We start from the raw sequence: 17,139 nt of genomic DNA on the forward strand, positions 1-17,139 counted from the left end.
TACTCTCATGGAGGAGTGGAAGAAAACTCTACTACACTGTCACTCCATTGACAATTTTATTATACAGACGGGAAAGGTCGAACTCTCAGTTTCAGCCTATTTACACGAGATTTATTGTTAATTGGTTTAATGTCACGAATAGCACTCTCCGAATGATATTTCTTGGAGGCAATTACACAGATCAAAAATGACATTTGGTTACTTCTTTAGATGTTCCTCACTACATTCTACGAATGCATAATGGGATGGGGATTGGGATGTTCTGGCAATAACTTGTGTTTATATAACAGTCCACTGTTATCTGGATGTTTGCCATTATCATTTTCAATTCAAAGAGAGTGCGAAGGTTGATCTATGTGGATTGTAATGTTTACAAGTCATGGCTGATCGTTTGGACTGAGATAAGCACTCGAATGAACTCAATCGTGCACTTACAATGCTTCAAGATGGCTACTCGCAGAGATTCGTTGCCATAATACTAGGGATTGTTCAGAATACAATTTGGTATCTGTGGAAACTTCCAGTGGAAGTGTTGCTAGATGTCCTGGCTCGGAGCGCCAAATGAAAACAACCCCAGAACAGGATCGTTTTATGCGCCTACAAGCACTCCAAAACCGTCAAGTTACACCACGTACACAAGTGAATCTACAGCAGGCTTCTGGAGTACGATTTAGTGACCAAACAGTTAAAAACAAGCTTCTAGAGGCCAATTTAAGGTCCAGACGACCTGCACCGAACAGGTGACATCGAGACAGGAGATTGCAGTTTGCTAGAGATCATCTGCACTAGCAGCTAATGCACTGGCGTCCTGTGCTGCAGTTAGATGAATCCCATTTTGCGTTATAACTTTCGTATGTTCGTCTGTGAGTCTGGAGAAGAAGTGGGAAGTGATTTAATCCGATAGCTGTACAATCTACCTTTGCTTATGGAGGTGGGTCTGTTATGCTTTGGGCTGTTCCAAAAACTACAGCCCTTGTGGACGCTCTTTTGGAAGAGTGAGGACGTCTACCTCAAATGAACGAGCGGTGCCTTGTTCGAAGCATGGGAAGGCGTTGTGAAGCCCTTATACTTGCGAGAGGTGGCTAAACTCCTTGCTAAGATGGTTAGTTACGACGTAGGTTTTTTGACGCAGGAGCAGGGTCCACTTTGTTTATGACATTATGCGCAATGACGTCATGTATTGAGTGCCCAAAGAAGCATTTCATTCCACCGCTTAATTGCTGCAAAGAAGAAGTTTTGTTTTCATTAGGTATTTATCTTCTGTTCAATAAGTATGCGTATCCTGGAGGTGTGATCATATAAAACAGTATCCAAATTTCTTTTTTGAGCAGCGTATGTGAGGTTGGAGGTATATTATTATTATCATCATTATTATTATTAATATTATTATTAATATTATTGTTAGTTAGTAGTAGTAGTGGTAGTAGTAGTTGTAGTACAAGTTAAAATGAAGTATTCAGGGCTGATCTGCAAACTTGTGAAACCTACATAATATCTTATGCAGTAGAAATTACATGTGACTTCTTTCAATGAAATAGTTTTCTGCTTGAAGATATCCCGTTACTTGCTTCAGTATGGAATTTATAGGCATTCATCGTGATCTCATTCTATCAATAACACTCTTCTGCAACTGTTATTAGTTTTAAGTGCATCATAGTGTGACAGTACTATGCAAGGCGTTGATAACTGGATGTTTGTAAACTAGATCTGTTTTGTGTTATTTTCCTTCAAGAACTTGGGAGTTGGACAGGTTATGTAGATAATCTTTGATTCTGGTGATGGACTAATGGTTTAAAGCAGAAAACCGTAGTGTCTCGTGAATTTAACCTCACCTTCGACGTAATATTGAGAAGAGAAGAATCCACCCAGGGATAGTTTATTGAACTGCTTCAAACTCTCCTATAACCGGTTTCACTGCGCTCTTAATTTTAATGACATAGATTTTTGCTTGAATATCACGCGTAATACACTTCAGCAAGGAATTTCTGGGTAACTCGAGTAAATTCTATTGGTCAACACATCTTTCGTGGTTTTTGACATTAGAGTGAAGTCGTCATGTACAGTTTCTAACGACAGGGTATAGTATGTATGTTCATACACGAAATTTAAAATATTGATTCAGCTCTGGCAATTCTACCTGCAACATTCCTACGGATAATTAGTAACTGCAAGCAATTAACGACCGGGAAATTAGAAAGATATCAATATAAACTGTATTGAAATTAGTGTTCAATGAGATGTGTAAGAAGAGTTTTTCTTTGTGGAGGAACCTCACTTAGCCGTTACAAATTTCATTACTGCCTAGAGTTCTTATCATCCAAGACCTCAAGAAACCAATTAACAAGAAAGTTTCCCATTAGACTGACTTAATAATATTGCTGCTCCTCAAGGCTTTCTGATAAATAACTAGACAAACCGACTCAAATGACAAAATCTTAAACTCCTTGGAACATTGGTTATGAGAAGAATGTCCCAAAATGCAGTTCCCAATGTATTATTTCCACCAAACTGATTATGCTATTGAAACTGACCGTACTACCTTTTTATATCAGAAAACACATAACTTACCGCTTGTCTGGCTTCACTTCTTCGCCGTTCTTTAGCCAAGTAACCTCACCACCGGCATCATCCAGTTCACACAGTAGAGTGACGGAGTCTTTCTCTGTAACTTGCTGACTCTTGAGCACCTTCACGAACTTGTAAGGATACTCTGAAAACAATCAGAGACCCAGATTACTTAATTTATACAATACGCACGCTTTGTCCTTTCCCCACCTGCGAGGTTTTTGTTAATGTTTCTAAAATTACATTTTCGAGATTGGTAAAATGTCCGGAAACGAGGAAAAATACTCAAATATATTTTTTCATGCGTGTTCTGGAAAGTTACCAGAACAGTCGTGCTAGTTAGGTGTGTATTGACCTCATTATTTGACTCAAAAGAATGACAAAATTAAAATGTTTTAAATTGATTTATTCTTAGGCGAGACAGTACCCAATAATGGCAACAAATTATACCACTAACAATTTCTAACATAATTGGAGCGATTTATACGAAAGGGATCCAGTCAGATGATCCATTGAATTTGTTCATAGCAGGTCATTTATCAACATTACACATGTGTGTGGAACAATTTAAAATAGTTCCTTCCTCGAGGGGAACAGGTTGACATTACAAGCGGGTTTTGGTTTTTTAGTCATCAATGATCTGCGTTTACGGCTGTCGCCCGAATCGCAGGTTCCCTATCAATTGTTCACGTAGCCTTTTCTTAAATGATTTCATAGAATTTGGAAATGTATCGAACATAAATTAATATTTTACCCAAATTGTCCTCTTCAATTCCAACTTTATCTTCCTATTTTATGATATATCTTCCCTTAAAAAGCTGCACTCAAACTTATTCGTCTACTAATGTCATTCCACGCCATCTCTCCACTGACGTCCGACTCGTTGGCTGAACAGTCAGCGTACTGGCCTTCGGTTCAGAGGGTCCCGGGTTCGATTCCCGGCCGGGCCGGGGATTTTAACCTTAATTGGTGAATTCCAATGGCACGGGGGCTGGGTGTATGTGTTGTCTCCATCATCATTTCATCCTCATCACGGCACGCAGGTCGCCTACGGGAGTCAAATGGAAAGACGTGCACCTGGCGAACCGTACCCGTCCTGGGATATCCCGGCACTAAAAGCCATACGACATTTCATTTTTTCTCCACTGACAGTTTGAGACATACCACTTAGTCGAGCAGCTCGTCTCCCTCCCATGTCTTCCCAGCCCAAAGTTTGCAGCATTTTCATAACACTACTCTTTTTCCGGAAAACTCTCAAAACAAATCGTGCTGTTTTTCTTTGGATTTTTAAAGTTCTCGTAACAAGTAGTCCTGGTGTGGGTCACATACAATGGAACCATACTTTAGTTTTGGTCTTACTAGCGACTTATCCGCTCTCTCCCTTACACCCTTACTACAACCCCTAAATACCCTGAAAACCATACGAAGAGATAAACATTTATTTAAACCTCGATAATGCGATTACCCCAAAGCAGATATTTCTTTATATTAACTCCTACTAATCCCCGTGAGGTACCTTCACCCCATGAATAGAATAATTAAAACTGAGAAACCTTATTGTATGGGTGAAACTCGAAACCTGATTTTTCATCCTGTTTGCCATCATACTATTATCTGCTGTACACCTCACAATATTGTCCAGATCTTTCTGTTGTCACTCAAAATCCTGTAACTTCTACTACTTTATACAGTACAACATCCTCAAAAAGCCTTATCTGTGATCCCAGGCCTTTACTCATATCGTTGGTATACATAACAACATATAAAGGTCCAATAATACTGCCCTGCGGGACATCCTCTAAATCAACAGAAAATCAGATAAAGCTAAACCTACCCTAATTCTCTGAGTTCTGTTTTCTAGAAATGTAGCCACCCATTTAGCCACTCTTTTGTCTAGTCCAATAGCCCTCATTTTAGTCAATAATGTCCCATGATCTACCCTATCAAAAGCCTTAGATAGGTCAATAGCGATGAACTCCATTTGACCTCCTGAATCTAATACATCAGCTATATCTTGCTGGAATCCCACAAGAATTCTAGATCTGGCACCTGTTCATCAACCACAGTAACAGAAACACACTCTCTGAGACTCGCACAATTACTGTAGTCCGGGTTGACGCAGCAGAAGCGATTAGTTAGCGCACCAGAATGTTTTGGAAGCTAACCCGCACATCGTGTGTCAGGCGGGAAAGGGGCTTGCAGATAACTTTCAACAATTATATGAAAAAAGTAGTTATAGTTCTCTAAAATCTTTGTCCTGGTGTGGTCTGTACGAAAAACATAGTTTAAAATTATCGCTATAATTCCTTGGTACCTTGAATTAAATCACAGAGCAATAGTTTTACGAAGGTGATTCAATAAATAAAGTAAAAGACCTCTCATTCAATAAATTTAGACTGCTCCTGCATTCACATATAAGACATAGTATCGATCTGAAACAAATAATTTTGCATATAATCCTCGTACTTCTCTATGAATTTATTGTGCCACTGTATCCACTTCGACATAGTCCTTCTAGACCCTGCACACACACACATGTGCACGTAGGTCAGGAACACGAATAGGAGCTACAAAATTTGGCTGTGAAATGTTTGTGTGTATAGTCGCTATCAAAGGAGGTCAATTGTTCCAGAAATATTTATGAAGTGAGGTGTAGTATGCATTTTAACTCTTAAAGAAATGGAATAATTGGAGAGTGCTTGAGAGATTTTAAAAGAATACAAACTGATTTAGAAAAGCCCATGAAGTAAAGTAAAGTTGTCAATCACCCTTGAAAGTGAACGACTCAGCAAAAGCACCATTTGATTTTAAAATGTTAGGCAATTTCAGTTTAAATTAACCAATTATAAACTCAAACACAGTACAAAAATTAACGGTTATAACTCAAATCACATAAACGTGTAGGTCGTAAACTTTTGTTCAAAATCTGTGGTACTTTTTGATATTTCCGCTGTAGTTTGTAATTATTTTCCAGCATGAAAAAATAGAACTCACATTTTTGTGAAAGTTATATCTTCTGCTCTGGAAGGAGGGAAAGAAAGCGCCTGGCAACAGGATATGATGCCTCGCTGAAAATTACTATTCGTTTTTAATTATCATCCCTCTAGCTGCTTCTTCAATGCCCCAACAAGATAGATATCAGTTTGTTACTTCGAAAGAGGATAGTCCAGTAACGTAGCTATCAACGGTGTTGTGGCTAAATGTGGCCTGACGGTATCGTGCAACAGCACAGGTCATATGCTATAAATTATTCAGATGAAAAGTGCTGAACTCAATCATAATAGGGAGCAATGTACACGGAAGAGGTCTTATTACTTACTGAACCACCAACACTGCAGTCCTAGAGTATATATTTACCAATGATAGTGACTTGAGTTGAGGTCTTATCGTCTTGTTTCACAATCCTGCACGTGTATTCGCCACTATCTGCGATTTTCGAGTCCTTGATGGTCAGGCGGCATACACCAGACATTTCCTTTGCAATCTCATACTTCTCTCCATCCTGAAAGAATAAATGAATTGCACTTATTTTATAAGTAGTGGACGTATGAGGTTTCCACACAGTTACAACAGTGAGTGACCTTCATGTATTTGACGTTGTTAGCATATAACAAATACCACTAGTATGAAAAAGAACATAAATTCTGACATCATGTGCTCGGCGTTCAGACTGATGAACACTGCTCCGACATGAATGGTGTTTATCGTGGGACAAGCATCTGACAGTATGTGATAGCCTCATTTGCGAAGATGGAACAGTCTATCACTCCAGAATTCGTTCAGATATGTTCTTATTACTGTAATGCCGGAGGGAAGGAGGAAAGAAGAATTTTCAATACATTTTTTGTAAGGTACACTTTATATGAACATTTACACACTAATTGCCATGAATAAATTTAAATTTGATATATTATGAATTTGAAAATAATGAGCTGCTAGAATCATTGTCCTAGAAAAGTAAAGAATATTAGTTCCTGGGATTTGGAAACTGGTATGGAGTTTTAGTTCTAGCTGTTGTGTACATATGTTTCTCACTAAAGACGTTCGAGGATTAGTGGCACGTATTTCCAAATTTTCATTTTGATTATTTCTTCTATCTCGACAGTCATGGATAGTGATACGGGCTGTGAAGAATAACAAATGTGAATTGCAATATTGTCAGGAATCTGAGAACGATGATTTACAGGATTCACAAATTGGAAATATTTGAACAATACTCGAGTGTCAACGAGGGAGGAAATCGTGTTTCTCTTAAACCAACCAAATTACTTTTAACGAATTTGTTTTGAGTTTTTGATTCATACCTTCATTATGAGGCCGTTTTGAAACGTGATACATCAGCAACCTCCGGATATGACGTCACTGAATTCCAAATATACATTACCATCCGTTGCATCCTGGAAAGTCATACCTAAACATGCTGCCACTGACAAAGTACAAGAAAGTCCTTACCTCCAGTTTGTCTTTGCCCTTATACCAGGCTACCATAGCCATGCTATTGCTGACTGTACACTCCATCATGGTTTCATGTCTCGTGAAACCGTCTGTCTTCTTGGTCAATGGCCTTATGAACGTGTAAACTGGATCCGGTTCTGAAACCAAAATGAACGAACGATTAGTGTATGTATATTCAGGTTAAGGATAGATAAATCTGGTGTTTGGTATCTTAATCTACTTAAATCTACGTAAGGAAAATCCTGAAATATAAATGATTGCCGCACGGTTCCGTTTCAAAGGTCACTTTTGTGCATGTCTTAAATTTCTTACCCTGACTACATTCAATTTCCTAATAAAGAACGTCCGTGGCATTACCTTTAAAATCGAGAGAAAGCATTCCAGATTAGTGTCGTAATAAACGAGCGGTTAATATTCCAACTAGTTCAGCCATAAATCACCCGATTTCCATTCCTGAAAAACTCGAGCTCATTACTCACAAGGGACACCCTTGACCTCGAACGCGCTGCACCGCATGAAAACATACTTCGAATACAGATCGTTCAGGAGTACAAGACTTTCATCTCCAGAGCAACAGGAAGCCGTATGTCAACGAACTATCCTCACCCAAAACTCGAGGCCCTATGTATTATTGATGACAACATACTGGGGAAAATTTATGAAGAATTTTAGTTATGGCTTCAATAATATTATTGGCTTTACGTCCCACTAACTACGTTTACGGTTTTTGGAGACGCCGAGGCGCCGGAATTTAGTCCCGAAGGAGTTCTTTTACGTGCCAGTAGATCTACCGACACCAAGGCTGTCGTATTTGAGCACCTTCAAATACCACCGAAATGAGCCAGATGGAACTTGCCAAGTTGGCGTCAGAAGGCCAGCGCTTCAATCGTCTGAGCCACTCAACCCGGCCAATCGTGGATTCAACTCCCATAGTAGACTAATGAGTTACTATACATAAATGCGTTAGAAGTAAATCAAATTAAAAGTTAATTTTAAATTATGTAACTAGCAAACGTCGAGAAGGAGCACACTGTCACAATTACAAACTTTAAAAGAGCGTGTAATGTTGCAATTTGATAGACCAAAGGGCATGTGGATCTACAGTTTACTGTTTTCACCTGTAAATGTGGGCACTAGGAGCGTCTAACATGGTGGCCCGGACAATTTTAAAGCTTCAATTAATTTTATCGACAATATGAAGAATCAGTATGGCATTTCATCCAGACACATTACTACATTCGTCACACGTAAGGACAGAGAAGCTGAAGGCAGAAGATTTTGTGGAGGAAGTGATCAGATTTATAACGAATGGGCGTGTGGACAAAGGAGGATATGTTTGGAACAGTGACCAACGAAGTTTTATTATGAAATGCCTTCACTGTCAACACTACAGTACCTTACAGAGGAGAGAACGCTGCTGCTTTTGTGTTGCGGTACGTACACAGCTCTACGCACAGCGTGGCTTTATCAGTGAGTGGCAGAATAGCTGTTTTCAAGAGACGCAAAGCACTTTCAGCAGAAATGTTTCAGGAAACTTGAAGCAACATGTCCATGAAACTTCCTGTGAGGGCAAGCAGGAAAGGAAAAATGACGAAAGAGGGTATACAACGTTTTATAACTTCAGTTCTTGGTGAAGATATAAGTGAAAAAAGCCTATTTTTGAGTAATTCCTCGTCATGTCATACAGATGCAAGTCTTCAAACAAAGATGTTAAACATAAGATATTGCCAACCTCTTGATGTGTACTTCTTTCGGAAAAATACAGTAAGCTTTGCTTTATATGAGGAGGATAGATGATTCTGTAAGACTACAATGTGAAAAACTACAATTAAAGTGACATCATAGACATTTTATCATTAGAATTCATTCTGTGATATACTGCACCGAAGTACACGCCTATGTTGCAATATGCTTGGCAAAAGGCAGACACATTATTACATTCGTTACACGTTAAGGACAGAGATGCTGAAGGCACAAGATTTTGTCGAGGAAGCGATCAGATTTATAACGAATGGCCGTGTGGACAAAGGAGGATATGTTTGGAACAGTGCATGATTGATTGATTGATTGGTATGACATCGGTTTAAAATGTAATTAGTGTGTTGGACTGATGGAATGCGAAAGTAATGTTGGATGTGAAAATGTGGCGTTGATCATATATGCATATTGTTCTCTTCCGCATTGCTTTAACCACTTGATTGAAATCCCACACCTGTAATTTGAGGACTAAATGGCACGGCTACCAGATCAGTAGAACAAATGTGCTTTATGTATCGTGATTACTTTAAGCAGAGAGTTTGTGTCATTGTTGGTGGAATATACTCATTGCATTGAATCATGTGTGTTTATTATATTGATATTATATTTCCTTATGTTACACAAGTTCCTATCTTAGGACTTGAATAGATGATTAACCAGATGTCTCTTGAGGTTTTGCATGGGTATGACTCAGACCACTATTATTGAAATGAACGCTAAGCATGTTTCCGTGCGATTCAAACCGTTCGAGGTCAAAGGTCAGACTTAACCCATTAAATGTCACGATACTCATTTTTGGATTCGTTTCCTGTATAAATTTGGGGGTAATCCTTAGGTTGGCAGTGCCGATTTGTTCTTTCCGTTGTTGTCCAGAATTTGTTTAAGTTTGTGCATGAAATTATTTTTGACTTGTTTAAAACATATTAGTTGTGGAGTGGAGCAAAGATCTTCATTGGGACACTCACATTAACGAGGTTACAGATTTCTTCATGTGGTTATGAGGGTATTTAGGGGCGAAAGTAAGGATGTAATGGAGGAGAGGTGTGAGTTACTGGTGAGAATCTAATTAAAATATGGTTCCATTGTGTGGGACCCTTGTCACGGTTACTTGACATGGAAACTGGGGAAGATCCAAAAGAAAGCAGCTCGATTTTTTCTGGGTGTTTTCCGACTAAAGAGTAGTGTTGCGAACATGCTGCAAACTTTGGGCTGGGAAGACGTGGGAGTAGGAAGACGAGCTGCTCGACTAAGCGGTATGTTCCGAGCTGTCAGTAGGGAGATGGCATGGAATTACATTAGTAGGCGAATGAGCTTGAGTAGCTTTAAATGTAGAAGAGATCATAATATAAAGTTGGTATTCAAGAGACAAAATAGGGGCAATTCATGTATAGGTAGAGAAAAGAACGACTGGAATAATTTACCTATGGAAATCTTCGATAAATTGCCTACTTCTTTGAAATTATTTAAGGAAAGACTAAAATTGATAGAAACTCTGACACTTGGGTGACAGCCCTAAATACAGATCAACGGTGATGGATGGGTGGATTGTTTTTTTTCTTTGTTTGTTTGTTTGTTTGTTTGTTTGTTTGATAGATAGATAGGTAGATAGATAGATAGATAGATAGATAGATAGATAGATAGATAGATAGATAGATAGATAGATAGATAGATAGATAGATAGATAGATAGATAGATAGATAGATAGATAGATTGATTGATTGATTGATTGATTGATTGATTGATTGATTGATTGATTGATTGATTGATTGATTGATTGATTGATTGATTGATTGATTGATTGATTGATTGATTGATTGATTAGTTACTTTTAGGAAGAATACGGGTTATTCGAGGTGTCTTCATTTCTGTTTCTTTAGAAGCTGTAAGTCGTATTATTATAGAGACAATTTATAATTCAAGGATATTACTTTATTTCTTATAGTTTATTGGTAACATCTAAAAAGGTTTTCTTTTTACAACTGATTTCATGTTTCTGTGCTGAGGTACTTCAGGTTTGATGTGATAGATTATAGTCATTCAGAATGTGTACTCTGTTTTACTTCTTTGGCTACTAGATGCTTTAGGAAATTTAGAGAACAGTTTAAATTAAAAGAAGAAAATTTGTCAGTCAACTCATGTTCGTGTTGTGAATGTGATCCCAATAAATCCAGTAAGGTATCCTGAATGGGGTTAATCTCTGGTTCTTCCACTTCCCAGATAAATTCTGGGATGTTATCTAGTGAAAAATCGAGGAAAACCTTCCCTCCACTCCGTCGCACAAGCATATACCTATAAACTCATTTATTATATCTCCTAGAGGGCCTATCATGCACTCGAGGAATTAAAACGTCTTTATTAGTGTAGTGAGAAAAAATGGGATGTCTTCCTACTTATGCACAGGACTAGTACCAAATTGCATGTAAATCACTTGACAAGATCACTGAAATGTTGACCACTTGTATTGTACCAACATTTTTTACAATACTAAATTAGTGTGGGCGCAATTTGAGTGACTGTAGTGTTCTATCTTATTGGTTCCCAATATGGTACTGGTATATGTATTGTATATTCGTATATGTGTATGCATTTGACTTCCAGCTCTTTAAATGGAGGTGATCTGTTTAACATCATGTAATGATCAGTTTTAACCCTCAGAGTAAGTGCTCTGACGGTGGAGTTCTTGTATTTTGTGCATACGATTTAATAGTATTTCCATTTTTTAAATTTGATGCTTTAGAAAATGTACTTCTTGTCAAATCTGATTCAGTAAGGCATGTGCAGTGTGACCATCGCATGAGTCTGGTTGTTAATGCTCTTCTAAGTGACCGGTTTTTACTTGTGTAGTAAAGTTTCTTCTTACCTTCCACGTTCAAGAATGCCGTGGAGGAGATTCCACCAATTTCAATCGTGTATTTCCCAGTATCTTCTACCTTAGGATTGTTAATAATCAACTGATACACATCATTTTCGTTCTTGAACTTATACTTCGCGCCTGGGAACAATTCCTGTAAAATAAAAAACGATTATCTTGGTGTAATGTTCACAGTAAAGGAAACAACATTATATCAAAGTTCTGTTATACGTACGTCTTTTCTGAAGAGCCACTTCGGTTTTGAATTAGGCTTGGAGAAGATGCCCTCAAATACCACTTTCTTGTCCTTGCCCTCCTTAGCCATTTGATCCACCAACGGTTTCAAGAAGGATTCTGGTTTCTAGGAAATAAATAATAAAATACATAATAATACACGGCCACTTATATAGTGATCTCATTCGAATTCACTTGAACAAAGCAGCCTCGCCGAGAATTGAAGAACCTGAAATGGATGTGTGTTAGGATATAGAAATGCAGAGTTAAAGATAGAAACAAGAAGGAAGTGAGCATCATATAGGGTGAGTTGTTAGTACAGTTGAGTTGTTTATCAAGAAAATAGAGAGAAGATTGTGAGTGTTGTCGTACGAAGAATTTGACGACGATGAAGTAAAGAAGTTTCGAGATAAGATACATTTATAAATCATGCTTCAGAAGAATGAAGAAAACTGAAGATCAGTACGGTAGCTTTTAAAGGCGAAGGAGAAACTAAAGAAAATGTATAGATTTTAGAACTTGAAATTGTAATAGAAGACTGTCCAGAATGTCATGATGTTTTACACAAAGTTACAGAGAATGTTACAATATTAAATTACTTCTCAGCTTGATTCCATGTAAATTTTATGAATCTTACTTGCGATTATTACATTTCTACTTTAAATATGTATTGATAAAACATTTCAAGCAACAATTTATGTATCACAATATTATTGACTGAATGACACATAGCCTTACACTTAACATGCCCAAGTGATAAGTGAAGGTGAGTTTTGGAAACACTGACATCAGGTAATATAACTGGATGTTTCCACATCAGCTCCCCATTTTTAATATGTCTCACAAACTGAATATATTTCACATATCAGGAGCGACCAGTGCTCATATTCTACATCCCCACCAGCTGTGAAATACATTAAAATGGGAAAGCATTACAGTATTTGTGATAAGCAGGGCACGACTCTTCACATTACTCTCAGCTGCTATTGCTCCTTGAGTAAGTTCTTCTCCAAGTTGTTAACACATTCTCCACATTATGAGTTTCTTTAGTACCAGAAGCTGAATGGCTAGAGAACTTGACATATCGACCGAGATGAGAAATACTTATACATGAAAATTTAGGAAAACTGTTGAATCAAATACATTTAGGTTTTAGAAATGCCAATTATTATAAAGATCAAAAATCATGTGGATAGCAACTCACGTTATCAAACATGTGTCCGCACTGGTTCAATGGGGTCCAGATGGCAGACGATAATTAATGGCGTAATACGCACAATATATTAAGGCATTAGTTCCGAGCAGAGGTTGGTGCATTGGCGTACACAACATATTAATGTGCTATGCTGTGGGCAACGTGTTGTAGGGGTAGCGTGCCTGCCTCTAACCCGGAGGCCGGGGGTTCGGTTCCCGGCCAGGTCAGGGATTTTTACCTGGACCTGAGGGCTGGTTCGAGATCCACTCAGCCTACGTGATTAGAATTGAGGAGCTATCTGACGGTGAGATAGCGGCCCCGGTCTAGAAAGCCAAGAATAACGGCCGAGAGGATTCGTCCTTCTGACCACACGACACCTCGTAAACTCGGGCTGAGCAGCGGTCGCTTGGTAGGCCAGGCCCTTCAAGGGCTGTAGTGCCATGGGGTTTGGTTTGGTTTTTGCTGTGGGCAAGAGGGCAAGTGACGGCAGCTACTGGTGGAAGTGGAATACCGAAGAAGCTGTCTCTATACATGATAAATGACGGAAACCAAAACGACTTTTTAAAATATTGTTACCTTTCATATACAAGCGTTGAAATGTCTAATTATAGACCTAAAAGACCTCGCATATGGAATAAATTGTAAGAGTCGGGCACAAGTATGAAAATGATTCATCGGTAACAAATTTCCGTTGTATGGAATTTGACTTACAGAATATTTCAACACTGTTTTAAGCAGACTGGGGAATTATTTCACTTCTTACACCTAATTTACTCTGTCAGGGGAGTGCTGCGTCTATAAATCTATAAATAGCCAAAAGAGATTTGATTCTGAATAACCTTAGTCGAGCCCTCATGAAAATCCACAGCCTGTTTCCAGTCATTCGACCGGGCCAGGAATGGAATGAATCAAGCCCCTATCTAGCGACGAGGATAGGTATTGTGCCGTCTGCCGAAGCCTGTCGCACTCATCTGGGTCAATGATTAATGACTGACAGATGAAATGTAGTGATATTGGAGAGTGTCGCTGGAATGAAAGATGACAGGGAAAACCGGAGTACCCGGAGAAAAACCTGCCCCGCCTTCGCTTTGTCCAGCACAAATCTCACACGGAGTGACCGAGATTTGAACCACGGAACCCGGCGGTGAGAGGCCGGCGCGCTGCCGCCTGAGCTACGGGGACTCACTAGGGCCCTCATATAAACTTTAATTCTTTTCTTTCATTTAGTGTCCTCTGTTTCTCTTTGTTCCTATTTACTGTTACAATCCGAGCTATGGAAGTGGAACGATGTGATGTTATCCAGTATTTTCTACAACTCACAACATATCGCAGGGCGAGATATTGACACTGCCACTCACATCACAGTTTTGCCTCATGACCATTTGGTCACCGTGTATGAAGTAATATTCTTTAGAGCAACAGAAGTGTGAGAATAGGAGTGTGTTGTAGAAAGAAATCATTCAGTCAACTACAATAATAAATACTAGTTATCATCAACGCTGCGGCCTACCGATCTACTTTGTCGAGACTCTCGCCCCTGAGAGTCAGGGACGTGAGGATAATTAGATAGCTGTTTGATATGATGTACAGCAAGAGAGGGCGACAGTTGTCATCTGAGCTTTGAGATGTGTGATCCATGACCTGAATGATTTATAATTACCCTCCGTGTGGGTGCGGAATTACCGGCCCCCTGGTGTACGGGTAGTGTTCCTGCCTCTTACCCGGAGATCTCGGGTTCGATTCCCTGCCGGGTCAGAGATTTTTCCCTGGATCTGCCGGCTGGTTCAAGATCCACTCAGCCTATGTGATTACGATTGAGGAGATATCTGACGGTAAGACGGCGGCCACGTTTTAGAAAGCCAAGAATAACGGCCGAGAGGATTCGTCGTACTGAACGCACGACACCTCGTAACCTGCAGGCCTTTAGGCTGAGCAACGGTCGCTTGGTAGTCCATGGGTCTTTCGGGCTGATGCGCCATGGGGTTTAGCTTTTGTTTGTTCGTGCGAAATTTAGTAATGTTACGCTTGAAACTGTTGTAATTAATAAAATGTTTGCAAATAATAACTAAAATGTAGATTCAGTATAGCAGCGTGCTTCTGATTAACGAAGATCTTTCTTTGAAGCCACATTCTCATTTATCTTGCTCTCGTCCAGCTGCAAACGTCTGCTCACTCACTTAGCACAGAACATGTTGGTCGCTTGTGCTTACTATATATCTGAGAGAATGTGAAGGAACCCGTGCCTTGCTTACAACATAACAATGCTCGTTTTTATCCGAGAGCAAACACTGTGTTATTGTAAGAAGAGTAGAAAGTACATGACGTAGTCACATAAAGACCAGTATTTCGTTCCCAGTGACGTGTCAGTGAAGATGTTCCTCTAGCAATATGGAAGACAAGTAATTTCAAAACTTAAATAGTTTAAAAGCAGCGATGTCAGGACGAAAAATGAAAAACTAAAACTTCACTTCCTTACTTCCTCCCAAAATGTTTACATTAAATGAATGAAGTTAAAAACTTGACCTTTCATTTTGAACTTTTGTGCAATTAATGCTGTCTCTTAGTTGTTGACCGACAACCGGGAACTGACGACAGGAAGGGTTAGAGACATGAACTGAAAGTTACACATCAAGACAGAAGAACACAACCAACACACTGAGTCGTGAGGTGACAACAAGAAGATCTCAGATGAAAGACAGAAGACAGAAAGAAGAAGATTAAGACTTAAGTCTAGGACATGTCAATCCAACCTCCGTCTTCTCAAAGTGGTGGAGTACAGGCCAATCTGGGATGAGCTCCGCCAGGGACTGTCGGCGGGACGGGAGTTTCTCTCCCCTCTCACTACTCTAAAACACATAAAACACAGACAGACAGCCTTTTGGTAAGAGTGTTGCACTAGTGCATGCACCTTAACAAGTGTCGTGTGTACACCGTCAATTAGTGAATTAATACCCCAAACATCACTCCAGCCCCTGTGTTGTGGATTAGTTCAACACCACTTAGTTAAAGGATTACAGAACTCAATGGGGAAGTTTCTTCCTATTTAAAGAATTTTCTGGATATTATGGATCAGTATTTTAATAGCGCCCAATTATTTGAAAAATGAACGGGTGATTCATGTAAAATGTTTCGCTTCAGTGCAGGTAGAGGATACTGTATACTTAGCATACAGGAAGAGAGCTATTAGTTTAGAAGACACAAAGCATTTTAGTTATTTTAAGTTTCCCACAGTAGAAAGGAAGTAGTATTGTCCAAGAATATGAAGGCCTATCAACACTAACGGGAGAGTAGGAAGTGGGTCGGATCTCTTTCCACTGCAATTACGTCTTGGTTGCTTAATGACAATGGAAGCGGTACATTTTCTGTGAACTGTCTATCCCGAAGGATTCCTTCAGTGTCATTCGTGTGAATTTTAACTGCGTTTAAAGATTACAAACTGACTTGTTTATCGAATTGTGATTTTATAGAGAGGTTTTTTCTGATTCGAAAGTTATGTTCTGCAGTAGCAAAGCTAATGGAGGGCAGGTAATGTGCATTGGTTTTAAAGCTGTTTTGTATTGCGCTGAGTTTAATATTGCTATTTTTAAATTATAAATTGTTGAAATATCAGTCTAAAGTTCCCTTATACTACTATGACAGAATTACCACAAAAATGGTGTTGTCTGCGAACGTTCACTTCACGCAAGCAATGTCCACTTGAGGACAGTGTGTTAGGAGATATCATACTGCATAGTTCCATAACCCTTTTCAGTACGTTTCTAGTAACTTAAACATGGTTGAGGACTACGAGTAAATCAGTACCAACAATGAGTAAATACTTGTCTTTTGGTTTAACAATTCATCCTTTGAGTTAACTTAAGACGTTCAAATAACAGTGCCTGTAAAAGTAACAGAATTTTCTTGCACTTTAGTTCTTGAAATTTTTTGAAGTGATTGAGAAGCCTCTGATTCCGAGCTCAGAATAAATATTTATTTGCGATGTGTAAACAAGCAGTCATAGTGAAATCGTGTGGCCCACCAGGGTCCGGGACATGTCTTGGCGATCCTTCCTCTCTGTACCCCCTCCTCTCGCCGTCGGCCT

At 39.1% G+C, this 17,139-nt stretch overlaps 1 protein-coding gene across 26 annotated transcripts in view; it reads right to left on the bottom strand.

Annotated features, from left to right (window-relative positions):
• bt (projectin protein bent) overlaps positions 1-17,139 on the bottom strand; it is a 520,921-nt gene that overhangs the window by 261,817 nt on the left and 241,965 nt on the right. For all 26 annotated transcript variants that reach the window (XM_067141199.2, XM_067141225.2, XM_067141218.2 and 23 more), the window contains 5 exons: positions 11,865-11,990; positions 11,639-11,783; positions 7,018-7,157; positions 5,923-6,067; positions 2,569-2,710 (listed from right to left, as the gene is read on the bottom strand). In XM_067141199.2, the coding sequence (XP_066997300.2) occupies positions 2,569-2,710; positions 5,923-6,067; positions 7,018-7,157; positions 11,639-11,783; positions 11,865-11,990 (698 nt within the window). The remainder of the gene's footprint in view (positions 1-2,568; positions 2,711-5,922; positions 6,068-7,017; positions 7,158-11,638; positions 11,784-11,864; positions 11,991-17,139) is intronic.

Source organism: Anabrus simplex, chromosome 2 (assembly GCF_040414725.1).
Source record: "Anabrus simplex isolate iqAnaSimp1 chromosome 2, ASM4041472v1, whole genome shotgun sequence".
NCBI classification, from domain to species: Eukaryota; Metazoa; Arthropoda; class Insecta; order Orthoptera; family Tettigoniidae; genus Anabrus; species Anabrus simplex.